Source organism: Zea mays, chromosome 4 (genome assembly GCF_902167145.1).
Source record: "Zea mays cultivar B73 chromosome 4, Zm-B73-REFERENCE-NAM-5.0, whole genome shotgun sequence".
Classification (NCBI taxonomy): Eukaryota; Viridiplantae; Streptophyta; class Magnoliopsida; order Poales; family Poaceae; genus Zea; species Zea mays.
In genome coordinates this window covers 181,765,446-181,791,800 of record NC_050099.1, presented here as the reverse complement: position 1 = coordinate 181,791,800, position 26,355 = coordinate 181,765,446, and the positions used below count along the sequence as shown (strand labels likewise).

Genomic DNA, 26,355 nt, shown 5'->3' with positions numbered 1-26,355 from the left:
GGATGGTTCTCTTATAATTTATCTGATCAGACGTCAGACAGAGTCTATCGTCGCTTTTGCTGTGGAGCTGCTACCGGGTGCTAGGGCTCTACCGTCGTCTTGGAATTATGTTGTGTGCACCACGAGATCACGACGGTTGTAGGCTAGCTCCAGTACGTATGAATATTTTTCATCTTCACGGCCATATAGAAACATGTGTGCGGCAAGCCAGAAATATATAATTCAATGAAATTGTATATTTGTGGACTGAACGACGTCGAGAAAGAGTGTCTTGATTGCCGACGGCAGAGGGTGAAGCTGGGCACCGGAAATTTCGTTGAACTATTTGGTTGATGCCAAACAGAATAGGGCCCATATATATATAGGACCCGGCCCATGGGTCCTAATTCAATTCAATGAAAATTTATAAATCATGACACACAGAAACGCGCAGAAACGCGCTTTCAATGGAATCGTGATTTACACAATGTGGAACATTTGGAATGAGAGGAATCGCAGGATTTTCGAAAGCGTCGCCCTTCCCCCGGTCCAAGTCGCCTTAAGAATTAAAGAAGATGTTTCACAATTTAGACGGGCTTTGCTTCCCATGTAATTTTCATATTGCTGCTTCCTGCTAGCCTGGAGGATTTAGGGTGTGGAGCTTAGCCTCCCTTTGAGTGTGCTCGGGTGTGGTTTGTCCGGTCTCAGACCGTTGTTTGTACTCTCTAAACTCTTTCCCCTTAAATGATGGGCAGAGCTCCTGCCGTTTTCGTTCAAAAAAAATCATGACCATTGTTGAAAGTCATTTTATTCTATTAGACTATATATTTTAAAATAGGATCTCATTTAGAATCCTTGTTGAAGATGCTCTTTAGTGAATAAAACAAACACCAAGAAGTATGAGAAAATACAGATGCTTTTGGTTTGGGAGCTTCCTAGAATGGAACGGCTTTATTTAAATTTGTAAGAGCATCTCCAACAACAAACCCTAAAATAGACTCCTAAAATTTGAAATAAGACCATATTTAGAATGTTTAGGGTCTCAAAAGAAATGTTTACTCCAATAGTCAGGCCTTAAATAATGCTATTTAGGAAATAAATCATGATATTAGGAAATAAATGGTTGGAGATTAAGTGGAAATGAGGATAGGGCTCCAGTATATAGGTACTATATTTAGGATCCGAGAGACCGAGCCCTATAACCATTTGATTAAATTTTATAAAATAGGGCCGCTGTTGAAAGAATGTTTCATAGTTTTGAGCCCTATATTTAAAATAGGACCATGTTTAGAGCCTCTCTTGGAGATGCTCTAAGAACGCATCCATTCTATTCTATATTTGGTAATTAGAATATAGTCACTCTAGTTTTTATTTAGATGCAGAACGGATCACAGAAGAAGCGTTCTGTTCTCGCGAGCGAACCAGAACGGAAACCAGCTGACCAGATATTGCTGGAACCGTGCAGCTTGCAGAGGCGCCAGCCGAGAAGCCACATGGCCAGAATGTTGCCCAGCATCCTGACGAGCTTCCTCTCTCCAAGGTAGGCGGCCAGTGATACTCCAAACTGATGCAGCCTCACGGAAGTGATACATGGTACTGCATCAGCAAAATATTCAGTTGGAACGTGACGGCCAGTGCTACTCCAAACTGCTTCCTCTCTCCAAGGTACCTACGACATGCATCATACACCCCATACCGCGCTGATCTGATGAAGGGAGGAGCGCAGTGTAGATCTGCTGGCGACGTGGAGGAGGAAAGGGGGCGGCGGCAGAAGTAGAACCGGTGGAGGAAAAAAGGGCCGACGAGGGAGGAGAAGAGGGGGGCGGCCAGGAAGGAGATGAGGCGACGATGGATTCACCTGACTCAATGGACGGCGACGAAGCTCCTCGCGGCGGCGGCCGGATGGAGGAGATATTTCTAGTATATTGGTATCTATAGATGTCCAAACAGTGCGGGCCGCCCGTTTGGCCCGTGGCACGGCACGAATTTAGCCCGGTCCAAACAAGGCCCGGCACGGTCGGTTACGGGCCCGAGCCGGCACGGCCCGTTTAGCGGGCCGGGTATGGGCACATACGGCGGCCCGCGTGCTTTGGCCCGGCCCGGCACGATAAATGGGTCGGCACGACGGCGGCCCGCATATTTATGTAAATACTAAATATGTAAATCTCTCGTAGTATGTAAATACTAAATACGCGGCCAAACATATATAAAATGCATACATAAATATAAAATGTATACATAAATATTTTGTTGTCTTAATATATATAAATAATATGTTATTATATATGATTAATTATGTTAAATATATGTATTTATATACCGTTCTACTGTTGGTTCGGGCCAGTGCCCGGCCCGGTCCGTTGAGGCCCATCGGGCCAACGGGCCGGCCCGGCACGATTTTTCCCTATGCGTGCCGGGTTTGGGCATGTCTCTAGGCACGTGGGCCAGCCCGACCCGGCCCGAAGCATCAACGGGCCGTGCCTGGCCCGGCCCTATTCGTACCGGGCCGAAACGGGTTCGGGCCGGGTCCGTGCCGGGTGGCCCGTTTGGACATCTATATTGGTATCTTAAGGCTCCACGAACCACTCATCCTCCTCCGCTCGTCAACCAAATACCGCTCCGTTTCTTTTTATTTTTAGTTGTCGCAGGATAGTTTAATTTTCCACTATTCAACGACAACTAAAACGAAACGAAGAAGTACATCATAAATGAGAGCCAATTAAGATATTTGTTATGTATTATAGACTGTATTGTTTACAATGTAAAATTAAATATAGCTACGAGAATAGTTAAGAGGTTGAAGATAGCATAAGGGAAGTCTAAATGATGGTACGTAAACAAATGAGAAACAAATGAGAATGAAAAAAAAAGACCGAAAAAAACTGCTCACATTTTTTCCCAGCTCGTGCCTCCTTATAAAAAGGAGTAGTCGCCATCGGTGCTCGGCTGCTCGCCTCCCCCGCTCTTTCGGTTATTCCCGTGCGCGTGCGAGAGAGAGAGAGCGGAAGAAAGAAGAGACGGCGGCGGCGGCGGCGAAGGCGTCGGCTTCCGTTGGCAAGGCCACGGGAGGGCGCGAGCCATATCGATCGCAATGGAGAGCGGGCGCGGGCTGGGCGGCGGCGGCCACCGCGGCCATTGGTTCGGCCTCGTCGCCGACTGCGGCTGCGCGGCCTCGCTGGCGGAATCGCCCTGCCGCAGCGGCTCGTCTACGGTGGAGCGGGACAGCGACATCCCCGCAGAGGCGACGCAGCGGGAGTGGGACGGCGATGAGGTCGAGAGCGACGACGGCGAGGTGCAGAGCCCGTACAAGGGCTCCTCCTTCGACACCATGGACGTGCTCCAGGAGGCCCTGCCCTTCAGGTGAGCGTCTATTTCGCCAGGGGGGACGGATCTTGATCGGCCTGGTCGGCCTATTTGGGCGGCTCCCTCGAGGGATTTATGGTAATATTCAATAATTAGATATTTTCTATATTAAAATTCGAATATAAATCATAACCAACAATAAATAATCAGGTGTTTGTTCTACAACAATTAACCTAATAGGTTAATTAACAGTCTAATAAAAAAGGCAGCACACCTCTACCATATCTAACATAACAGAGATTAGATCAAATAATGCGTACTGATTAGACGTACTGGTAGAGGACATGCGTCGAAGCAGAAGGGTCGACGACGTCGGCGGTAGGGTCGACGAGAAGAACGCGAGCAGTCACGTGAAGATGCTTTCCAAAAATCTTATTCACCTCTCCCAGTGTAGGATCTCAAAGGCGATGAATGAGTTCCTGAGAACTGCTCTCTCGATTGCAGATGCACGTCGACGCTCGGGATGAAGAGTAGTACGATGACAACACAATTGTGAGCAGAGGCGAAAACTTAACTTAGGTTAGGATGCCTTGTGGCAAGGGCTGGCTGGCGCCTTATATAGGGCCACGTCCACGAACCGATAAGCTTGGGATCCGTTCTGATCGTGATCCGATAAGGACTCAAATTCTTATCTGGTTCCATCATTCCCTTGCCATACGTGGCCTTTTGTCATTTTCCTAGGATCTAATTGAATTTCTCAATTGGGCCAAGTCTATAAATCCAACAGGTAATGTGGCCACATGCAGTTTTACTTTGTCTTGTTGATAGACCTGATCATGGGTCATCCGATCCGACCAACCCAACCCGTCCGAAAAACCAGACCAAATCCGACCCGATCAATACGACGGGCGGGTACGGGCCATTTTTTGACCCGCAACAATCTATGGGTCGGGTACGAGCCATGATTTTTAACCCAAAACCCTACCCAAAGCCAAAACCTGATCCAACCCTAAAAACCCCGATTCGACGCCTTCGACAGGGAGGCACGGACCAACCTGATCTGACTCGACACTATGCACGGGTCAGACGCGAGGCGTGCCAAATCACCCAACCCGAACCCAACCCGACGTTTGAACATGTTTACTCGCTGATCTTGTTTTTCTAAGGAAATTTTGGAGATTGCTTGCGTTAGTTGGACTAACGCAGTCCAAGAGATTGGTCTTGCTCGGTGTCAGGTTTACTCGGATTCCAGATTCTCTGTCGAAGCAGCGAGGTCTTGAGTAATTGGAGCAGATTAGTTTGTTTTTTGTCCACTGATTGTTTCTTTTGTTGGGAAACCCAGGGGGTTCTTCCCTTCACATTCTTGTCTCGTTCAGAGTGATCAGATGGGAAATTGCTGTGATTTACGTTTCTAGTCAATTCTTGCTGGTGCCTTGCATCCACTGTGGTTGGGGGGGATTAGGCATTCGTACTCTTAATAATTGAACGTCACCTCATAATGTGGATTCTTTGATCATTGAAATTTTTGTTCCCTGAACTGCTTGGCATCAATAGGTATGCAACCTTCTTATGTTGAGTCTGTGAATTTCTCGTGTTGCTTGTAAGGTATTTTTTTTTATAATGGAAAAATCATCCGACCTTGGCCTCAAATGAGGTTACGGCCATTTATTACAAGATACGGTAGCATATTGTCAAAACTCCTCCGATGACCACATCAGAGAACCCAAACTAGCCAAACCAAAGAACTTCAGCTACCGAACCACAGCTACTACATAGTTACACGCAACGCAGACCCCCATCCAAAATTGCTGAAGAACTGTAGTAGCACCCTCTCCACATTACGACATGAAGACTTTATTAACTCTTGGTCCTCCCTTCTAGGCTGAAGCTGGGACCAAAAGTGGCACCAATATGTTGCTCTGAAGGTTGCCTGCACACATGATTTAGGAGATGAATTATTGAACACCACATCATTCCTACTTAACCAAATAGCCCAACAAATTGCCGATGCAACGGTTAATAGTAAGTTGCGAACTCTGGGAAGCCTCCCACTCGCCCAAACTCCAAACAAATCATTAACATCCCGAGGAGGTCTCAACCCCGTGCTTATCTGAATCAACCGCCAAATGAATGACGCATACAAACAACTGAAAAACAGGTGCTTTATTGTCTCCGGTCTGCTACAAAAGCAACATATCTTATTACCATTCCAATGCCTCCTAGGCTCCTAGCCAAGTTATCCTTTGTTAATGTTACCCCTCTTTTGAGGTACCACATAAAAATCTTAATTTTCAGAGGAAGCCTAAGTTTCCAAAGGTCCTTATTATGCACCCCCATCCCATTGTTGAGAGATGCCAGATACAGAGACTTAACCGTAAACATCCCGTTGGCGGTCAAGTTCCATCTGAATGAGTCCCTGTTTGAATTCAATTCGGTATGCGCAACAAGTGAGACCAAATGAAACCATTGGACCCTCAACTGTTGAGCCAAACCCCTACGAAAGGATATATTTAAGGGCACCGTGGAGAATACACAGGTAACAGTTGAGTTCTTCCTCCTCGCTAGGTTATAAAGAGACGGAAAACGAAGTTTTAACGTTCCCGACCCAAGCCAGTCATCCTCCCAGAAACGCACCTGGGACCCATCATGAATCACAAAGGTTCCTTTACTAATGAATGTGTCCTTAACTTTCATAAGGCCACTCCAGAAGTGTGAATCTGTGGCCCTACGCTGCGCCTGGGATAAGGTTCGATTGGCCAGATATTTACGTCTCAATAATGATTGCCACATCCCTTCTTCGTTGAGAAGTTTATACAACCATTTGCTTAAGAGGCATTTATTATGAACCTCTAAATTCAAAATGCCTAGCCCGCCAACCTCCTTAGGTTGACAAATTACATCCCATCTAGCCAGCCTATATTTTTTCTTATGGCCCTCCCCTTGCCAGAAAAAACGCGATCTGAAATAATCTATCTTCTCCCGCACACCTTTTGGTACCTCAAAGAAAGACATCATAAACATCGCAAGAATGGTCAACACAGAATTAATTAATACGAGACGCCCTCCTACTGACATAAGTTTTCCTTTCCAGCTGCTGAGCTTTTTCTCAAATTTGGCCTCCACTGTTTTCCACTCACCAATTGTCAACCTACGGTGGTGCATAGGAATCCCAAGATATCTGAAGGGCAGACCTCCACAACTACAACCAAACAACCGTGTGTACCTCCCTTCATCCTCTTTTGCCTTCCCATAACAGAATACCTCACTCTTGTAAGGTATTTTTATGTTGGATAAGTTGGGGTACACTGGGTACTTCTGTGTATGCTTCGATGCTAGATGCTCAAAGGAGCCTACAATCAGAGGCGGATCTATAGGGTGGGCAAGCCATCGAGAGAGGAAGGTGCTCAAAAGTCTGAACAAAGAGAAGGGGAAGTGCTAGAGCAGCAGAGGCTCGATAGAGCCTATTAGCCTGTTGATCACCAAGCAATTGTGTTCTGCTGGACAACCGATCGATTAGCTAAAAGAGGCTAAACCACCCTGAGAAATGTCTTCTATGTGACCAAGCTGAAGAAACTCTAGATCATCTTCTAGTAGCTTGCTCCTTCTCGAGAATCTTTTGGTATCAGCTTTTTCGGAAATTTGGGCTACACTCCCTTGCCCCCCAGCCGGCTGCCACCTCCTTCTTATGTTGGTGGGAGTAAGTTTCAGATGTGGTTTCAGGTCTTACCAGAAAAGGTCTTGACTCCCTTATCATCATGGGTGCTTGGGACTATCAGAACAGATGTGTCTTCGATGGATTGTCTCCATGCCTCACCTCTATCCTTGCTTTGGCAGATGAGGAGAGAAGTCGTTGGGAAACAGCTGAGGCAAAGGGCCTATGTTCTCTGGCTGCCTCTCCAGCTGCTCCCTAGGGTGGTGTGTTGGTTTTTTTCATATGGTGAATACATTTTTTGTATGCTATCTTCTGGCCCCGTAAGGAGGCCTTCTGATGTATGGTCTATTTTAGACCTTTTTATTCTATCTTCTTAATTTATAAAGGGACGCAGTTCTCCTGCGCGTTTTCGAGAAAAAAATCCTCTGTGATCCACTTGACATCGCAATGATAAAACTACTTTTCGATTAGGCTTTCTAAGGAGAGTAAAAGTCTATATCAATGAGAATAGCATGCAGCAATTAACCTAGTAATTCTCCGATAAATCTTAATCACTATAAGCCTATTATTTATAGAGTTTTGTTTCTTTCTATTTAAGATGGAAAGATCGTGTGTCAACTGTTTGTAGAATTCCTTATAGTTATGTTACTGCATATGACTGTATGATCAGAGCAATACTTTGGATCAGGCGCAAAATGCTTCATAATACTTGTGATATTATTTTCATTGGCATTACTCCTGGAGTACATGTTACTGTGATTTTACCAAATGTTGCTGTAGTTGGCTAACTGCCTAACTGTTGTGACCAGCCTATTCAGTCTTACTAGCTCAGTGGAAAACTATTCAATCCTAGTAGTCAGTCCAAATAAATAAGCTGCATGGCAGGCCGGATTGTATTCCCATAGACTCCTGGTATTATCAAAGCTTTAATGTGTTCAATACATATGTCCATAAATGATGAAATTTCTTCTGTTAGACACTAGAGCAGCTGGTAAACATTGCAAAGTAGCACTCCATTCATTTTGCATACTCATTGTAGTAGGTCAAAATAGATCAATATATATTGGAAATCTGGTATAACTTATTTATTTTCTTGGTTCCATGACCTTACTGACTGATGGTTAGATAGGGTCTCTGTAAGGCGGTAGCGGTAGGCTCTTGGATTGGCAGATGCATGTAATCTTTTGCAAGGATGCTTTGTTGTTTTGTTGAAGTATGTGATTTTGCAAAAGAAAATGTTTCATGGTTTGTGTGTGGAATCACATGATGTTGTTGGACATATACCACTACTATTTATTACAACACATGCTCTTGATCGTAAAAATTAAAAAATCATTTCCATGCCCTAGAATCATAACACTCCTGTGTACCTTAATGTTGTGCGTAGGCTCTTGATATTTATGAGTTATGAATGCTGTGCCCTAGAAGCAGATATTTGTTCATGTAGATTTCCAGCAAGTGTGATCTGGACAACATGGATTACCCCAAGGACAGGATCAAACAGACAGCACGTTCTTAGTCCACATGAGTTTGTTAACTAGTAGCTTAATTTGTTGTGCACAGCACTAAAAATATGTAGTTACTTGTCTTTGTTTTGGAGTTGGCAATTTGTTTGTTTATCCATTGTGAAGCAGCCTGGGGAATCTCTTAGGTCAGTCCTTAAATTGTTATATTAGCTTTATCTTGGTCACGAGAAATTATCTTTCGAAATTATATATATAGTCTTCTATTTTGTTGATCATTGTTCTTAAATATTTCAGGAAAGGGGTACCCAAGTTTTACAATGGGGAGTCTGGATCTACTGCAAAGCTTCAAGACCTTCCGGAACCAGAAACACCATCCCCTAGGAAGCGCAAAGGCCTTCTTCCATTCAGTTTCAAATGGGACAAAGAGGTATACCCCGATGGTGACGCAATCAAAAGCCCCACAAACTGCAGGAGGATGACTACATCGCCTGCTGCCACAAGCAGCTCAACAAGCAACAGTGGCAGCGATGATGAACATAACCGCTCTCAGAAGCTGTCTTCCCGTCGCCCGCTCAGAATGCCCATCAATGCCCTGGGTGTTTTTGCTTCTCCGCCTGGACCTCGTCCACCCCAGCCGTTCTCAGCTCACATGAGATCTCAATCAATGCTTGATGTGCAGGATGTGACAGAGACAGACTCAGCCGCCATGGTCACTCCCAGGGACAAGCGCATGAAGAAGTAGCAAAAGCTGAATAGTATCACCGACAATCACATGAAGAAATAGCAAGAGCTGAATGTGGTTAGTCCTGCTCTAGCTCCAGAACATTTAGTGGAGTTAGTAGAGCAGGTCATTAGGGGCTCTAGAAAATCGTAGAGCTAGTTAGAAGACATTTAAACAAGTTATTTCATTTATTATTTAGATTATAAATGTTTTAAAACTATTTAAATCTCTATTATATAAATTTTCGTGGTTGTTACCCTTCTCGCTTTATAAAATCTATCGATATGATATATAAAAGTGTAACAATGCACAAGTATATAACTACAGCTTTACGCTAGAGCCGACACGTTGCTGGATTATGCTTGTAAATGGTGGATTATGCTTTTCAACCATGTTGCTCTTACTAAACTTTGCTTTGCTCACCGTTATGAAATATGCTTAATTTGATACCTGGATTATATGTTATTGGGATGTATTTTTCTTTTGCTGCTACCCTCCACTTGCAACCAACATGCATGACTGGGGAGAGGCACGCGCAAGTACTCACACGTCGGAACAGGGAAGACTGGAGGAGGCTTCACCTCATGCAGTCATGCTCTACTCAGCTAACCACACACCTAGCTGATGAAGTGCAGGACATAACCTTGTTGATGAAGCCGGGAAGGAAATGTTGGCGGTTGAGGCTATCCGCACTCATTTACTCTAAATTTCTACTCTAAAAGGAATATTCTATCCTAGTCATCAACATTTTAAAATACAGTAGTCAAACTCCCGCATCCACAACTACTCTATATCTCAACCCTATACAAACTACCACATTTTTTATCAATATATATCAAAAATTCCCACCGTGGGCCCCACCACCCACTCCTTTTTTTTGCCCCACTCATACCACCGATGCTAGCTCGGTAGCTCCTAGCGTTTCCCGTAGGAAAGAGTGTACGCTGGAAATACCGTTTCTTGTGGCCACTGTAAATTTCCAGTAGCATATAGGGTACCTCATTGCAGCACTTTGTTACTGCATTTGTAACTGCAAGCGTGTAGTGTATTCTTTGCCGTCCTTCACTGTGGCTAGCCTGAAGCATGAAGCATCAGAGGGAGGGTGAGGAATCTGCAGCCGACAATTTGCCACCACTGGTAGAGGACACTCGTAGGAATGTCAACGCCAAACCTCCATCTTTAATTTATTCGGTAGCCACGTGATAGAGAGATTTGATGGTGTTAGACCGTGTAAGTGGGCCGACACCACTGTTGGGCTACCGACCCATTAAGATTAGGATGCTATGTCTCTCTCTCTCTCTCTCTCTCTCTCTCTCTCTCTCTCTATATATATATATATATATATATATATATATATATATATATATATATATATATATATATATATATATATATATATATATATATACCCGTGCGTTGCAACGGGGACACTTGTGCACGCATAGGTCACTATTTAGTGATGCTATCAATAATCAACTCAACAATCATAACAAACATCGAAATCTGTCATTTCGAACAACCAAAATTGGCTCAATGCCACTATTAATTGAAATAGGCAAATCTTAAGTTGATAATACATGATATGACGATATACCATGACCTCCATATAACAATTTTGCATTGTAGGGTGAAAATAAAAAAAAGAGATCCTAAGCCTATTGAAAGAGGATGGTGAGTTGTGATTATCAAAATTATTTTAGCACACAAATATGGACCTCTTATCTTTTATGTTGTGGGAAAATGTGTTGTGGCATGATTTCTACATTACTACATAAAGACAAGTAATATAACAATATTCAATCCATCTAAAGACGAATTCTCTAAAAGCAGTCAGAGCAACTGAAGCTGTATGCATTCAAATTAAGGGTTTTCTTACATAGACCATGAGGCAACCATGTAATTTTTATTGGAGAGCATCTCGCAACATTTAGATCAAACAATCAGTGCCATCTTTTGCATATATAGATCAAACGACTGTGTTAGTTTATTCAGGCAAACTGTTAACTAATATGAATCTACATGTGAGGTTCTCAACTACATAGTTTTGTGGACCGGGGACATGCTCAGTTGGGCGAACCATCGTGCTAACGTTGATGTCGATAGAATTCACCATAGCTCAGTTGACAGAAGAGACAAAGTACAATCCCAGTCGAGCACGCAAGTCAACTCGTTAGAGAACATTTTGCTGCCAGTGAGTCCATTTTGAGGAGCGACTAGTACACTAAGGCTACTGGCACCTCCGGTACGACGCTGCTGGTAAAACTTATTTCACCCTCCTATAGGAAAGGGAAGAGACAACATTCTTTCGCATAAGCAGACGTAGAGCCAACATTCTTTCGCATAAAGTTCTGAACTGATGGCTATGAAATATTCTAAAATTTGACTTTTTCTAATTTGCATACGGATATATCTCTACTACTCCTTAAGGCCTTAGTGTAGGCGTCCACAGTATAGCGTGGTGCACGGTTCTGCCACCCGCGCGTCCGCGCCCCTGCGTCCCGAAATCTCGCATCCGCATCTGCCCCGATGTCCCCCTCCGCGCACGCCCCAGCCTCCGTGACCCTCGCGCCGCTGGCAATCTTGCTCCGTGACCCCCGCCCCCACTCCTCCGGCAATCCCCATGAAAATATCGCTGCCTCGACAGGGACTACTTCGAGTTCGACCTCTCAGGGGACGCCTGGAAGTCGTGGCCCCCCATCGTGGACCACGACAACGGCTCCTACTCCTTGCGCCTCCAGGTCGCACCGCGCTTCGCTGCGAGGGAGTTCCGCCTCACTGCCGTCCTCCTCTTCCACAGCTGGGAGGGGCTCAAGTTCTCCTCCTCGAGGTTCAAGTACCGCACCGAGCTGCGCCGCATCCGCCTCCTGTTCTCTCGCGATGCTTGGTCGGGATGGTGGACGCGGCTCGCCAAGAACGACAGCTGCGAGGACGTCGACGCAGCGGGGCGGTACATCCGCGAGATCCACCTCCGCGACGGCGACGGAGGCGTCTGCGCCGGCGGCAGGCGGCGACGCGGCGGGGCAGAGCCACCCGTTCCCGTGGCTAGGCGCTACCATCTCGGAGTGAAAGGGAAATGTGCCCTTGGGCCATTTCTAAGTATTTTGGTGATTTAGTGTCCAACACAAGTGCTTAAGTGATAAACTATGCCAAATGATGGATAAGGTGCAAATCAATACAAAGGTATGATTCTAGACTTAGTACATTGGTTTTTGTGTACTAACATGTTTATCTAAGTGTTAGAATCAGAGAAAATGCAACTGAAAAAGAATGGCTCGAGGCAGCCAAGAGTCTGCTCAGTCTGGGTGCACCGGACTGTCCGGTGGTGCACCGGACAGTGTCCGGTGCGCCAGGCTGGCATCCGTCAACCAGCTGCTCTCGGGACTTCGTCGGCGGCGTACAACTAAAATTCACCGGACTGTTCGGTGGTGCACCGGACTGTCCAGTGAGCCAACAGCTGGCCGGGCCAACGGTCGGCCGCAGAATCCGCGCGCGACGTGTGGCAAGTGCCAACGGTCGGAAGGGGCACCGGACTGTCCGGTGTGCACCGGACAGTGTCTGGTGCGCCAACGGCTCCAAGACTGCAACGGTCGGCTTCGCCATATAAGGAAAGAGATCCGCACCGGACAGTGTCCGGTGGTGCACCGGACTGTCCGGTGCGCTAGGCGACAGAAGGCAAGAATTGCCTTCTTGAAATGCTCTCAACGACTCCTAGCTGCCTTGGGGCTATAAAAGGGACCCCTAGGCGCATGGAGGAGTACACCAAGCTCTTGTTGCGACTTGTGTGCGTGTTGTCGCTCTGATTTTGTGTCTTGTGTGCGTTGCTCATCCCTCCCTTGCTCCGTGCTTCTTTGTGAACATCTTTGTAAGGGCGAGAGACTCCAAGTTGTGGAGATTCCTCGCAAGCGGGATATAGAAAAGCAAAGCAAAACACCGTGGTATTCAAGTGGGTCTTTGGACCGCTTGAGAGGGGTTGATTGCAACCCTCGTCCGTTGGGACGCCACAACGTGGAGTAGGCAAGCGTTGGACTTGGCCGAACCACAGGATAAACCACTGTGCCATCTCTCTGTTGATATCTTTGTGGTTATTGTGTTTTGCTAAGACTCCTCTCTAGCCACTTGGCTTAATTGTGCTAACCTCTAATCAAGTTTTGGTGGCATTAAGTTTCAAGTTTACAGGATCACCTATTCACCCCCCCTCTAGGTGCTCTCAATTGGTATCAGAGCCGTTCTCTTCAAGTAAGGGGCTAATCGCCCGAAGAGATGGATCCTAAGGGCAAGGGGATTGTGATCAATGATAAGGAGAAGGAGTCCTTTGTCAACGAGCCGAAAGATGACAAGCCTACCGACTCAGGCTCGGGCCATAAACGAAAAGATGGGAAGAAGAAGACAAGGCACATCAAGGAGATCGTCTACTACGACGCCAGCGACGAGTCCTCTTCTTCCCAAAAGGACGACGACAACGACTACGAGAAAAAGAAGACGGTTAATTCAAACTTCTCTTTCGATTATTCTCGCATTCCGTATAGTTCAAATGCACATTTGCTCTCCATTCCTCTTGGCAAGCCTCCACACTTTGATGGGGAGGACTACGGATTTTGGAGTCACAAAATGCGTAGTCACTTGTTCTCTCTCCATCCAAGCATATGGGAGATAGTCGAGAATGGAATGAAATTTGATAGTACTGACAGTCCCATGTTCATAAATGAGCAAATTCACAAAAATGCACAAGCTACTACTATTCTTCTAGCTTCTTTGTGCAGGGACGAATACCATAAGGTGAGCGACTTGGATAACGCCAAGCAGATCTGGGACACCCTCAAGATCTCACATGAGGGGAACGACGTCACCATGCTCACCAAGATGGAGTTGGTGGAGGGAGAACTTGGGAGATTTGCAATGATCAGGGGCGAGGAGCCAACCCAAACGTACAACCGGCTCAAGACCCTCGTCAACAAAATAAGGAGCTATGGAAGCACGCGATGGACGGACCACGATGTCGTCCACCTAATGCTAAGGTCTTTTACCATCCTTGATCCACATCTTGTGAACAATATTCATGAGAATCCTAGGTACACGAAGATGACGCCCGAGGAGATACTTGGAAAGTTTGTAAGCGGGCGGATGATGATCAAGGAGGCAAGATACGTCGACGATGCGTTGAATGGCCCAATCCAAGAACCTCAAACCATTGCTCTCAAAGCGACAAGGAGCAAGGAGACACTACCTAGCAAGGTGGCGCAAGTTGAGGCAGCCGGGCTTAATGAGGAAGAAATGACCCTTATCATCAAGCGGTTCAAGACGGCGCTAAAGGGTCGCAAGGAGCACCCCAACAAGAACAAGACGAAGGGGAAGCGCTCATGCTTCAAATGTGGTAAGATTGGTCATTTTATTGCTAATTGTCCCGATAATGATAGTGACCAGGAAAAGAAGAGTGGAAAGTGGGAAAAGAAGAAGAACTACAAGAAGGCGAAGGGCGAGGCACATCTTGGAAAGGAGTGGGATTCGGATTGCTCCTCTTCCGACTCCGACAACGAAGGACTCGCCACCACCGCCTTCAACAAGTCATCCCTCTTCCCCAACGAGCATCACACATGCCTCATGGCAAAGGAGAAGAAGGTATGTACTCGAAACAATACTACTTATGCTTCTTCAAGTGATGATGATATAGACTATTCATGCTTATTCAAGGGCTTAGATAGAACTAAGATTGATAAGATTAATGAATTGATTGATGCTTTGAATGATAAGAATAGATTACTAGAAAAACAAGAGGACCTTTTATATGAAGAACATGATAAATTTGTTAGTGCACAAAATTCTCTTGCTCTAGAAGTTAAAAGGAATGAAATGCTTTCTTGTGAACTATCTACTTGTCATAAAACCATTTCTACTTTAAAAGGTGTTAATGATGATTTAAATGCTAAACTAGAAGTAGCAAATAAATCTAACTCTTGTGTAGAACATGTTATGATTTGCAATAGGTGCAAAGATTTTAATGTTGATGCGTGTAGTGAACACCTAGTTTGCATTTCTAAGTTAAATGATGAAGTGGCTAGTCTTAATGTCCAACTTAAGACTAGCAAGAGTGAATTTGACAAGCTAAAATTTGCAAGGGATGCCTACACGATTGGTAGACACCCCTCAATTAAGGATGGTCTTGGCTTCAAGAGGGAAGTCAAGAACTTAACAAGCCATAAGGCTTCCATCTCCACCAAGGAGAAAGGGAAGGCCCCTATGGCTAGTAGTGCTCAAAAGAACCATGCCTTCATATATCATGATAGGAGACATTCTAATAATGTTTATAGAAATTATGATGCTTTTGATTCTCATGCCATGGTTGCTTCTAGTTCTTCTATTATGCATAATAGAAATTTAGCTAGGAAAAATGTTATTAATCACATGCCTAGGAGAAATGTTGCTCATGTTCCTAAGAAGACTAATGGACCTTCTACAATTTATCATGCTTGCAATGCTTCCTTTGCAATTTGTAGAAAGGATAGAAAGGTGATTGCTAGGAAATTAGGGGCAAAATGCAAGGGAGATAAAACTTGCATTTGGGTCCCTAAGGATATTGTCACTAACCTTGTAGGACCCAACAAGAGTTGGGTACCTAAGACCCAAGCCTAAATTTGTCTTGCAGGTTTATGCATCCGGGGGATCAAGCTGGATTATCGACAGCGGATGCACAAACCACATGACGGGGGAGAAGAAGATGTTCACCTCCTACATCAAGAATAAAGATTCCCATGATTCAATCATATTCGGTGACGAGAATCAAGGCAAGGTTAAAGGCTTAGGCAAGATTGCAATCTCAAATGAGCACTCTATTTCTAATGTATTCTTAGTTGAGTCGCTTGGATATAATTTGTTATCCGTAAGTCAATTATGTAATATGAGATATAATTGTCTATTCACAAATGTAGATGTGTCTGTCTTTAGAAGAAGTGATGGTTCATTAGCTTTTAAGGGTGTATTAGACGACAAACTCTATTTAGTTGATTTTGCAAAAGAGGAGGTCGGTCTAGATGCATGCTTAATTGTTAAGACTAGCATGTGCTGGCTGTGGCATCGCCGCCTAGCACATGTGGGGATGAAGAACCTTCACAAGCTTCTAAAGGGAGAACACGTGATAGGTCTAACTAATGTTACTTTCGAAAAAGATAGACCTTGTGCAGCTTGTCAAGCAGGGAAACAGGTGGGAAGCTCTTATCATGCTAAAAATGTGATGACAACATCAAGACCCCTGGAGTTATTTCATATGGACCTCTTCGGACCCGTCGCCTATCTAAGCATAGGAGGAAGTCAGTATGGTCTTGTTATAGTAGATGATTTTTCCCGCTTCACTTGGGTATTCTTTTTGCAGGATAAATCTGAAACCCAAGGGACCCTCAAGCGCTTCCTAAGGAGAGCTCAAAACGAGTTTGAGCTCAAGGTGAAGAAGATAAGGAGCGACAATGGGTCCGAATTCAAGAACCTTCAAGTGGAGGAGTATCTTGAGGAGGAAGGAATCAAGCACGAGTTCTCCGCTTCGTACACACCACAGCAAAATGGTGTGGTAGAGAGGAAGAACAGGACGCTTATAGACATGGCAAGGACGATGCTTGGAGAGTTCAAGACCCCCGAGCGCTTTTGGTTGGAAGCCGTGAACACGGCTTGCCACGCCATCAACCGGGTCTACCTTCATCGCCTCCTCAAGAAGACTTCGTATGAGCTACTAACCGGTAACAAACCCAATGTTTCGTATTTCCGAGTTTTTGGGAGTAAATGCTACATTCTAGTGAAGAAGGGTAGGAATTCCAAATTTGCTCCCAAAGCTGTAGAAGGGTTTTTGTTAGGTTATGACTCAAATACAAAGGCGTATAGGGTCTTCAACAAATCATCGGGTTTGGTTGAAGTCTCTAGCGACGTTGTATTTGATGAGACTAATGGCTCTCCAAGAGAGCAAGTTGTTGGTCTTGATGATGTAGATGAAGAAGACGTTCCAACGGCCGCAATACGCACCATGGCAATTGGAGATGTGCGGCCACAGGAGCAAAATGCACGAGATCAACCTTCTTCCTCAACGATGGTGCATCCCCCAACTCAAGACGATGAACAGGCTCATCAAGAGGAGGCGTATGATCAAGGGGGAGCACAAGATGATCATGTAATGGAGGAAGAAGCACAAGCGGCACCTCCAACCCAAGTTCGAGCAATGATTCAAAGGGATCATCCCGTCGACCAGATTTTGGGTGACATTAGCAAGGGAGTAACTACTCGGTCTCGATTAGTTAATTTTTGTGAGCATTACTCCTTTGTCTCTTCTATTGAGCCTTTCAGGGTAGAGGAGGCCTTGCTAGATCCGGACTGGGTGTTGGCTATGCAAGAGGAGCTCAATAACTTCAAGAGAAATGAAGTTTGGACACAGGTGCCTCGTCCCAAGCAAAATGTTGTGGGAACCAAGTGGGTGTTCCGCAACAAACAAGACGAGCACGGGGTGGTGACAAGGAACAAGGCTCGACTTGTGGCAAAAGGTTATGCCCAAGTCGCAGGTTTGGACTTTGAGGAGACTTTTGCTCCTGTGGCTAGGCTAGAATCTATTCGTATATTGCTAGCATATGCCGCTCACCATTCTTTCAGGTTGTTCCAAATGGATGTGAAGAGCGCTTTCCTCAACGGGCCAATCAAGGAGGAGGTGTACGTGGAGCAACCCCCTGGCTTCGAGGATGAACGGTACCCCGACCACGTATGTAAGCTCTCTAAGGCGCTCTATGGACTTAAGCAAGCCCCAAGAGCATGGTATGAATGCCTTAGAGACTTTTTAATTGCTAATGCTTTTAAGGTTGGGAAAGCCGATCTAACTCTTTTTACTAAGACTTGTGATGGTGATCTTTTTGTGTGCCAAATTTATGTCGACGACATAATATTTGGTTCTACTAACCAAAAGTCGTGTGAAGAGTTTAGCAGGGTGATGACTCAAAAGTTTGAGATGTCGATGATGGGCGAGCTAAGCTATTTCCTTGGGTTCCAAGTGAAGCAACTCAAGGATGGAACCTTCATCTCCCAAACGAAGTACACGCAAGACTTGATCAAGCGGTTTGGGATGAAGGACGCCAAGCCCGCAAAGACTCCAATGGGAACCGACGGACACACCGACCTCAACAAAGGAGGTAAGACTGTTGATCAAAAAGCATACCGGTCTATGATAGGGTCTTTACTGTATTTATGTGCTAGTAGACCGGATATTATGCTTAGTGTATGCATGTGTGCTAGATTTCAATCCGATCCAAGGGATTGTCACTTAGTGGCTGTGAAGTGAATTCTTAGATATTTAGTCGCTACGCCCTGCTTCGGGATCTGGTATCCAAAGGGGTCTACCTTTGACTTAATTGGATATTCAGACTTCGACTATGCTGGATGTAAGGTCGATAGGAAGAGTACATCGGGGACGTGCCAATTCTTAGGAAGGTCCCTGGTGTCATGGAGTTCGAAGAAACAAACCTCTGTTGCCCTATCCACCGCTGAGGCCGAGTATGTTGCCGCAGGACAGTGTTGCACGCAACTACTTTGGATGAGGCAAACCCTCAGGGACTTTGGCTACAATCTGAGCAAAGTCCCACTCCTATGTGATAATGAGAGTGCTATCCGCATAGCGGATAATCCTGTTGAACACAGCCGCACAAAGCACATAGACATCTGGCATCACTTTTTGAGAGATCACCAGCAAAAGGGGGATATCGAAGTGTTTCATGTTAGCACCGAGAACCAGCTAGCCGATATCTTTACCAAGCCTCTAGATGAGAAGACCTTTTGCAGGCTGCGTGGTGAGCTAAATGTCTTAGATTCGCGGAACTTGGATTGATTTATAGCATACATGTGTATTTTGCTTTGATCATGTTCCTTATGCATTTTATCGTTTACTTGTGGTGCTCAAGTTGTACAAACACTCCCCGGACCTCACAAGTCCTTTTGCAAGTGATGCACATATTTAGGGGGAGATGTGCTACAACTTGACCCTTTGAGACTAACTGTGTGCTTGAGTTTGCTTAATTTAGTCTCAAAGGGGTTTGAAGGGGAAAAGGTGGACTTGGACCATGCAAGACTTCCACTGCACTCCGATGAAAGAGTAACTAATTCCAAGTTCATCCTTGTACTCTTATTGCCTTTTTACTCTTAGTTGAAGATTTTGGTGAGGCAATGGGGTTAAAGGGCCAAAATTGATCCCGTTTTGGTGCTTGATGCCAAAGGGGGAGAAAAGAAGGCCAAAGCAAGAAATGGATCAGCTATCACTTGAGAATTTTGAAAAAGTAGAGTTAGAGTTCTTTGTTTGTCAAAATACTCTTGTTTGTCTCTTATTGTCAAAAGTTGGTCTCTTGTGGGGAGAATATTTGATTATGGGAAATAGGGGGAGTTTTTGAAATCTTTTGAATCAATGTGTCTTTGACAGCTCTCTTTATGCCTCAACAAGCGTGTTTGACTTAGAGCTAGGAAATTGAGTTTGATTTGCAAAAACAAACCAAGTGGTGGCAAAGATTGATCCATATATGCCAAATTTGAAGCAAAACAATCTTGAGTTCTTAGTTGAATTGATTTTGCACTTGTTCTACTTGCTTTGTGCTGTGTTGGCATAAATCACCAAAAAGGGGGAGATTGAAAGGGAAATGTGCCCTTGGGCCATTTCTAAGTATTTTGGTGATTTAGATTCCAACACAAGTGCTTAAGTGATAAACTATGCCAAATGATGGATAAGGTGCAAATCAATACAAAGGTATGATTCTAGACTTAGTACATTGGTTTTTGTGTACTAACATGTTTATCTAAGTGTTAGAATCAAAGAAAATGCAACTGAAAAAGAATGGCTCGAGGCAGCCAAGAGTCTGCTCAGTCTGGGTGCACCGGACTGTCCGGTGGTGCACCGGACAGTATCCGGTGGTGCACCGGACAGTGTCTGGTGCGCCAGGCTGGCATCCGTCAACCAGCTGCTCTCGGGACTTCGTCGGCGGCGTACGACTAAAATTCACCGGACTGTCCGGTGGTGCACCGGACTGTCCGGTGAGCCAACAGCTGGCCGGGCCAACGGTCGGCCGCGGAATCCGCGCGCGACGCGTGGCAAGTGCCAACGGTCGGAAGGGGCATCGAACTGTCCGGTGTGCACCGGACAGTGTCCGGTGCACCAACGGCTCCAAGGCTGCAACGGTCGGCTTTGCCATATAAGGAAAGAGATCCGCACCGGACAGTGTCTGGTGGTGCACCGGACTGTCCGGTGCGCCAGGCGACAGAAGGCAAGAATTGCCTTCTTGAAATGCTCTCAACGGCTCCTAGCTGCCTTGGGGCTATAAAAGGGACCCTAGGCGCATGGAGGAGTACACCAAGCATTCTAAAAGCATTCTAAAAGCATTCCTAAGCACCAAGACCTCGATTCCGCGCATTTGATTCTTTGTGATAGCAATTAGAGCTCTATTTGAGTTGTGAACTCGTCGGGTTGTGTTGTGAGCTCTTGTTGCGACTTGGGTGCGTGTTGTCGCTCTGATTTTGTGTCTTGTGTGCGTTGCTCATCCCTCCCTTGCTCTGTGCTTCTTTGTGAACATCTTTGTAAGGGCGAGAGACGCCAAGTTGTGGAGATTCCTCGCAAGCGGGATATAGAAAAGCAAAGCAAAACACCGTGGTATTCAAGTGGGTCTTTGGACCGCTTGAGAGGGGTTGATTGCAACCCTTGTCCGTTGGGACGCCACAACGTGGAGTAGGCAAGCGTTGGACTTGGCCGAACCACGGGATAAACCACTGTGCCATCTCTGTGTTGATATCTTTGTGGTTATTGTGTTTTGCTAAGACTCCTCTCTAGCCACTTGGCTTAATTGTGCTAACCTCTAATCAAGTTTTGGTGGCATTAAGTTTCAAGTTTACATGATCACCTATTCACCCCCCCTCTAGGTGCTCTCACGGAGCCCTACTACTTCCTGCACCTCCTTGCCTTCTTCTCTTACTTTGCGGCCCGCAGCACGGTGCTCTCCGCCGACGACGGAGGGGAGCTCCACGACTGCCTTCTCCGTAGGGTAAGCTTCGGAGATCCCCGTGTGCCCGATCCGGATCGTGTCATTCGGTTGGTTGTTTAGGTGTGTTGGCTCATGCGAATCGGTGTTGATGTGCTTGGTTTTGCAGGAGATCCAGGCAGTGCTCGTGTTCCTGGTGCTCTTCGTAGTGAAGGTGTGATGATCAATTCCAGCTAGAATTCTATTGCGAGCTTATTTTCTGAGTAGCATGCTTGGATTTGGTGTTAAAATTGGTGGGAGTAGCTATTCTGTTGCTCTAAAATGTGGATTGCAATGCTGTTATGCGTGCCTTCATATTTGTTATGTTACACGGATAAGGACTTTGGGTGTTTCTTCTATCTTTTGCATTTTATAAACCAGTCAACCTGCGACTTGAGATGTTAAACTTGATGTCTCAGTAAATTTTAAAACAAAAGGGTCACATTGTTAGGCGATTGCATGGAGTGCTTTTGTGGTATAATTAGATTTGCTATGAGGTTAGATTGCTCTAAAACGTGGATTGCTTTTGTGGTATAGTCATCTTTCGACATGATGCGCTACCCAGTTTTTTCATTGGCATGCTCTGCTTTCCCATCAGGAATCTGTCAAAGCAGCAGGCGAGGATGTGTAGACGGACTTCGCGCTAAGCGGCAGAGTTTCAAAGTTTCAAAGCAGCATGCAAGTTCTATATTGGGCCTTCCAATCGATCAACATATAAGTTGCAGGTTTTAATTCTGCCTTTTCCCTAAATTTTGCTTAAGATAAAATAATACCGATGACATGACTTAGATAAAAGGTATGGTTTCCCTACCTGCTGCTCTATCTCTCTCTTTTATCAGTTCTCTTCCCATGATGACTGTTGCTTGTTACTATGGTGCTTTGGCGAGAGCTTGGCTGTCGGGCTAGGATTAAGTGTTGCGTTGAGGGGCATACACTGTTCACAAAGTAGTGGTCTGCTCGATCCCCTGTAGAACAGATTCATTGTTCGCAAGTAGCATTATGCTCGACCTCTTGTAGTATGATTTATAGGTCCTAAAATTTTTCATTTTGTTAAAAATGGAGTACTACTCTCCATCCTTTACCTGTGTTATTACAAAACTCTTATATAGAGGCCTGAAATACAATGAACTTAATTCCCTTTTATCTGATAAATTTAGTGTAGGGTGGATTAGGTGTGTGGTTCAGTGTTTGGTGATGGAATTGCTATTCTTTTTTATCAAATGCAGGTTAGGCTGTCTTGGATCATCAGACAGACCAGCATGACTTGCAAGCAGCAAGCTACTATTTACAGTTTACAGATGTCCTCTACTTGCCAAAAAATAACAAAGGGCTTCTCGTTCTTGAAAGCTGCATAGATAGCACCTCAACTTGGCCACTAAAACAACTAAGTATTTTTATGGACATGTCTGATGTTTTGCTCAATAATTGTGCAAATTTTCCTTTGACTCATTGATTTTCTTGGGCTTTAGGTCTTGCTTGATCTAAATTATTAACCCTTTTTGAAGTTGGATGGTTGAAGATGGTGAAAAAATCAAGTTTCTAAGTGGTGGGACACTGGGACCCATTTTCACCATGGACACTGGGACCCATTTTCACCATGGCTGGTCATACAAGGTAATGTGCTCTCAGTTCAGAACTTCAAATATTGTTGGCTACACAAATTTCATCACATATGAATTATTGGGCTAATGTCTGCCTGATTAAAATTGATATAAATTAGGTGCTGCAGATGCATGGTTTGAGATCAGGGTTGTATAGACAAACAGTAAGGATATCAAGCAAAGGGTGATCAAATGGATATTTACGGTATGAATTTCAACCAATATGTTGTGTTTATCACCATTTTCCCTGCCTGAATAAAAAATACAAAATCTCTACTACTCTATATGTTCCTAATGTAGGCGTCCACAACCCCATGTTCTGCCGCGCGCCCCCCGCTCCGTCCCGCATCCCGTCCGCGGCCGCACCCCGCCCCGCATCCTGCCGCCCTCTCGCGCTCCTTCCATCCTCCGCCCTCATCCTGCCGCTCACGTCCCTTCCATCCTCGCTCGCGCTCTACCAATCCACCCCGTCCTCCCCGGTCGTGATCCCCGCCTCCAATCGATGTCTGCACCGGTCGTAACCCCCACAAGATGCCCACCCCGCACATCCCCCGTGATGCCCATGGACGAGATGAGGGAGATGGATTCAGTGACGGACGCCCACCACGTCGCGTGGCTCCAGCACGACCTCCTCGGCCTCCTTGTGCTCCGCCAACTCCACCCCATCCGCCCAAGCATCTGCCTCCACCTCCACGGGGACGCTACCGTCCGTCATCCTATCATGGGTGGCGCGCGTGGCCACGGGGGACAACTACTACTACCCGAGGCGGCCTCCGCACGCAGGTTCTTTGCGGGCGCCAGGGACCAGAGGCTCTTCTTCTATGACCACACCATGGGGGAGGGGAGGGGTCTGACGCTACCGAGCGCCGCAGCCTGGCCGTTCTCAGGAGGAGGGCCACCAGCGGCTTCCTGCGAGCCCCCACAGGTGCAGCGCCAGCTCACCCTCCCACCCCACCGCTCCCTCAACCCGCATCCCGCTGGTTTGCTCTATCTAGCCCAGCTCCAACCTTTGGTCAGCTTGACTCCAATCACCTCGGCCGGCCCCTCGTCTCCACCATGCCCTACGAGGTCCGTTTGCACCTCACCTCCCCTGCTCTTATCCACATCTGCCTCCCCCCACCTCCCCACAGATAGGGTTCACCTCACTTGGTCTCAGCCCTCCTTGGTGTCTCCCTCACCGATAACGTGATTGTGTGTGGCGTCAACAACCCCGATAACATCGACGTCGAGTTCGACTCCATCGGCGGCCTTGACCATGCTTCCTAGGTTTGCTTGCTGTGCAGGTCTGGAACTCTGAACCCTGACGGTCTCAACTCCTTCCTGTGTCTGGTCGGCTACGTGTAACTGATGCATCTTTCGCTACAATTCTGTCTTAATCTTCTGTAGTTAACAAGCATATCTACACCATCTGCACCAGCTGATTAACACTATAACAACTTTGATGTCTCTATAATAATTTTAAATTCTAAATGATATTTCCCAATCATTTTTCCTTTCAGGCTGATAGCCTTTTGAATTTCCATGCCAACACACGGTTTTTTCCTTCCAGATATGTCATGTCTGAAACCATAAGGTGGCTTGTATCGGGTCCGATCGAAAGCGCTTAGCTGAAGCTCTGCCCACTGAGACCGAGGATTCATGCACAACTTACAATATGCTCAAGGTAGGTGTGGATATACCTGTTCATATTCACCAAACTTGTACTGGTTTATTTCATGGCTAGAGACAAATTATAATTTGCACAACCAAGCTCGCAGGTTTCATGCAATATGTTCAGATGGACGAAGGAGATCTGTTTTTATTCAGATTTCTGGCACATGGATGTTGAAGGAGATTTTTGTTCAGATTTTGAATGACACTTGGAGCTCACTGACAACTTGTGCGAAGGACAAGGCCAGCTTGTTGTACGCGAATTGAAGGGCGAGGAGGGGTGGGCGCCGATTCACCCTGCGCTAGGGTTCTTCTTCCTTGCATTGATGCCTTATTGTCTAGCATCTGTTTAGTTGTTGTGTTTGTTCTTCGAGATTTGCCTGATGGATCGGTGAAAATCGTTATCGGAGTCAAGGGATATCACTACAATCAAGGATGTTCAGATAGCAAGGACTGATCTAGCACCATACAAGGCAAGAGAGGATGTGTTCTCCATGACTTATATTTCAGGCACCATTTATTTTAAGTGAGGTCTCTCTGGTTTTGGGAATATGTTTAGTCTTTTGATAAAACCAAATTTGTCTTGTTTGCACTAAATACTAAGCATTTCCCATTTGGTTGTTTAACTCATAGAACTTGTGCAAGAAAAAGGTCTGCAGCGGCCCCGGTGTCAGCACTAGGAATGTCGAGCAGCACTACAGCACCTCCATGACGCGGTCGTGGTCCGTGGCCACGCAGCTCCGGGAGGTGGACCTCTCCATGAACCGGCTCACGGTATAGAGGCGTCTGCCCCCCGAATCCCTTCCACCCGCCTGCTCGACGCGATCCACAAGCAACCATGGATCTTCGCTCAAGGTGTCGTTTTCTGTTTTTTCTTTCTATCTTGAGTTCTTTATTCATCGATTTTACCCTATCATGTATTAGATCCTCAAATCAAATTTTCATATCTTGTTTGCGCCCTACCATTGATTGATGCACTCGCTCATCTCACATGGGTGGGACTCTTCGCTCTTGCAGCACCGCCCATCTAGCGGAAGCTACTCCAACTTATGGACACCAACTCCAACACCCTCGTATGGAACAAGTCCACCCTCACTGTCTTAACAGCGAGGTCCGACCACGACCTTGTCCTGTGAAAGGGAAATGTGCCCTTGGGCCATTTCTAAGTATTTTGGTGATTTAGTGTCCAACACAAGTGCCTAAGTGTAAAAAGGTAGACAAAGTACAAATCAAGGATAAAGGTATGTTTCTCAGACTTAGTACATTGTTTTATGGACTAATGTATTGTGTCTAAGTGCTGGAAACAGGAAAAATCCAATTGGAAATGTCTTGGCTCGAGCAGCCAAGACTCTGCTCAGTCTGGGAACACCGGACTGTCCGGTGGTGCATCGGACATTGTCCGGTGGTGCACCGAACAGTGTCCGGTGCGCCAGGCTGGCTCGAGCGAAGTGGCCGCTCTCGGGAATTCACCGGCGACGTACGGCTATAATTCACCGGACTGTCCGGTGTGCACCGGACTGTCCGGTGAGCCAACGGTCTGCCGGGCCAACGGTCGGCCGCGAAATCTACGCGGGACACGTGGCCGAGCCAACGGCTAGAAGGGGGCACCGGACTGTCCGGTGTGCACTGGACATGTCCGGTGCGCCAACGGCTCTCAGGCTGCCAACGGTCGACTGTGCCATTTTTGGAAGGAAATCGGGCACCGGACATTGTCCGGTGTGCACCGGACTGTCTGGTGCGCCAGTCGACAGAAGGCAAGATCAGCCTTCCTAGAATGCTCTCAACGGCTCCTAGCTGCCTTGGGGCTATAAAAGGGACCCCTAGGCGCATGGAGAATGACACCAAGCATTCCTACAACATTCCTAAGCACCAAGACCTCGATTCCGCACATTTGTTTCCTTGTGATAGCATATAGAGCTCTAGTGGAGTTGTGAACTCATTGAGTTGTGTTGCGAGCTCTTGTTGCGACTTGTGT

At 46.0% G+C, this 26,355-nt stretch overlaps 1 protein-coding gene across 1 annotated transcript; it reads left to right on the top strand.

Annotated features, from left to right (window-relative positions):
- The first annotated feature begins 2,822 nt into the window (after positions 1 to 2,822).
- Positions 2,823 to 9,376, top strand: LOC103654204 (uncharacterized). Its single transcript, XM_008681036.3, has 2 exons — positions 2,823 to 3,339; positions 8,695 to 9,376. The coding sequence occupies exons 1-2, from the start codon at positions 3,071 to 3,073 to the stop codon at positions 9,140 to 9,142; spliced, it is 717 nt and encodes a 238-aa protein (XP_008679258.3). The 5' UTR covers positions 2,823 to 3,070; the 3' UTR covers positions 9,143 to 9,376.
- The last annotated feature ends 16,979 nt before the right edge of the window (positions 9,377 to 26,355 follow it).

What these genes read in the sequence shown, in the direction of transcription:
- LOC103654204 (XM_008681036.3), top strand. Translation starts at nt 3,071, where the DNA reads ATGGAGAGCGGGCGCGGGCTGGGCGGCGGCGGCCACCGCGGCCATTGG. An exon ending in CAGGAGGCCCTGCCCTTCAG is followed by an intron (nt 3,340 to 8,694) that starts GTGAGCGTCTAT and finishes TAAATATTTCAG; the next exon opens with GAAAGGGGTACCCAAGTTTT.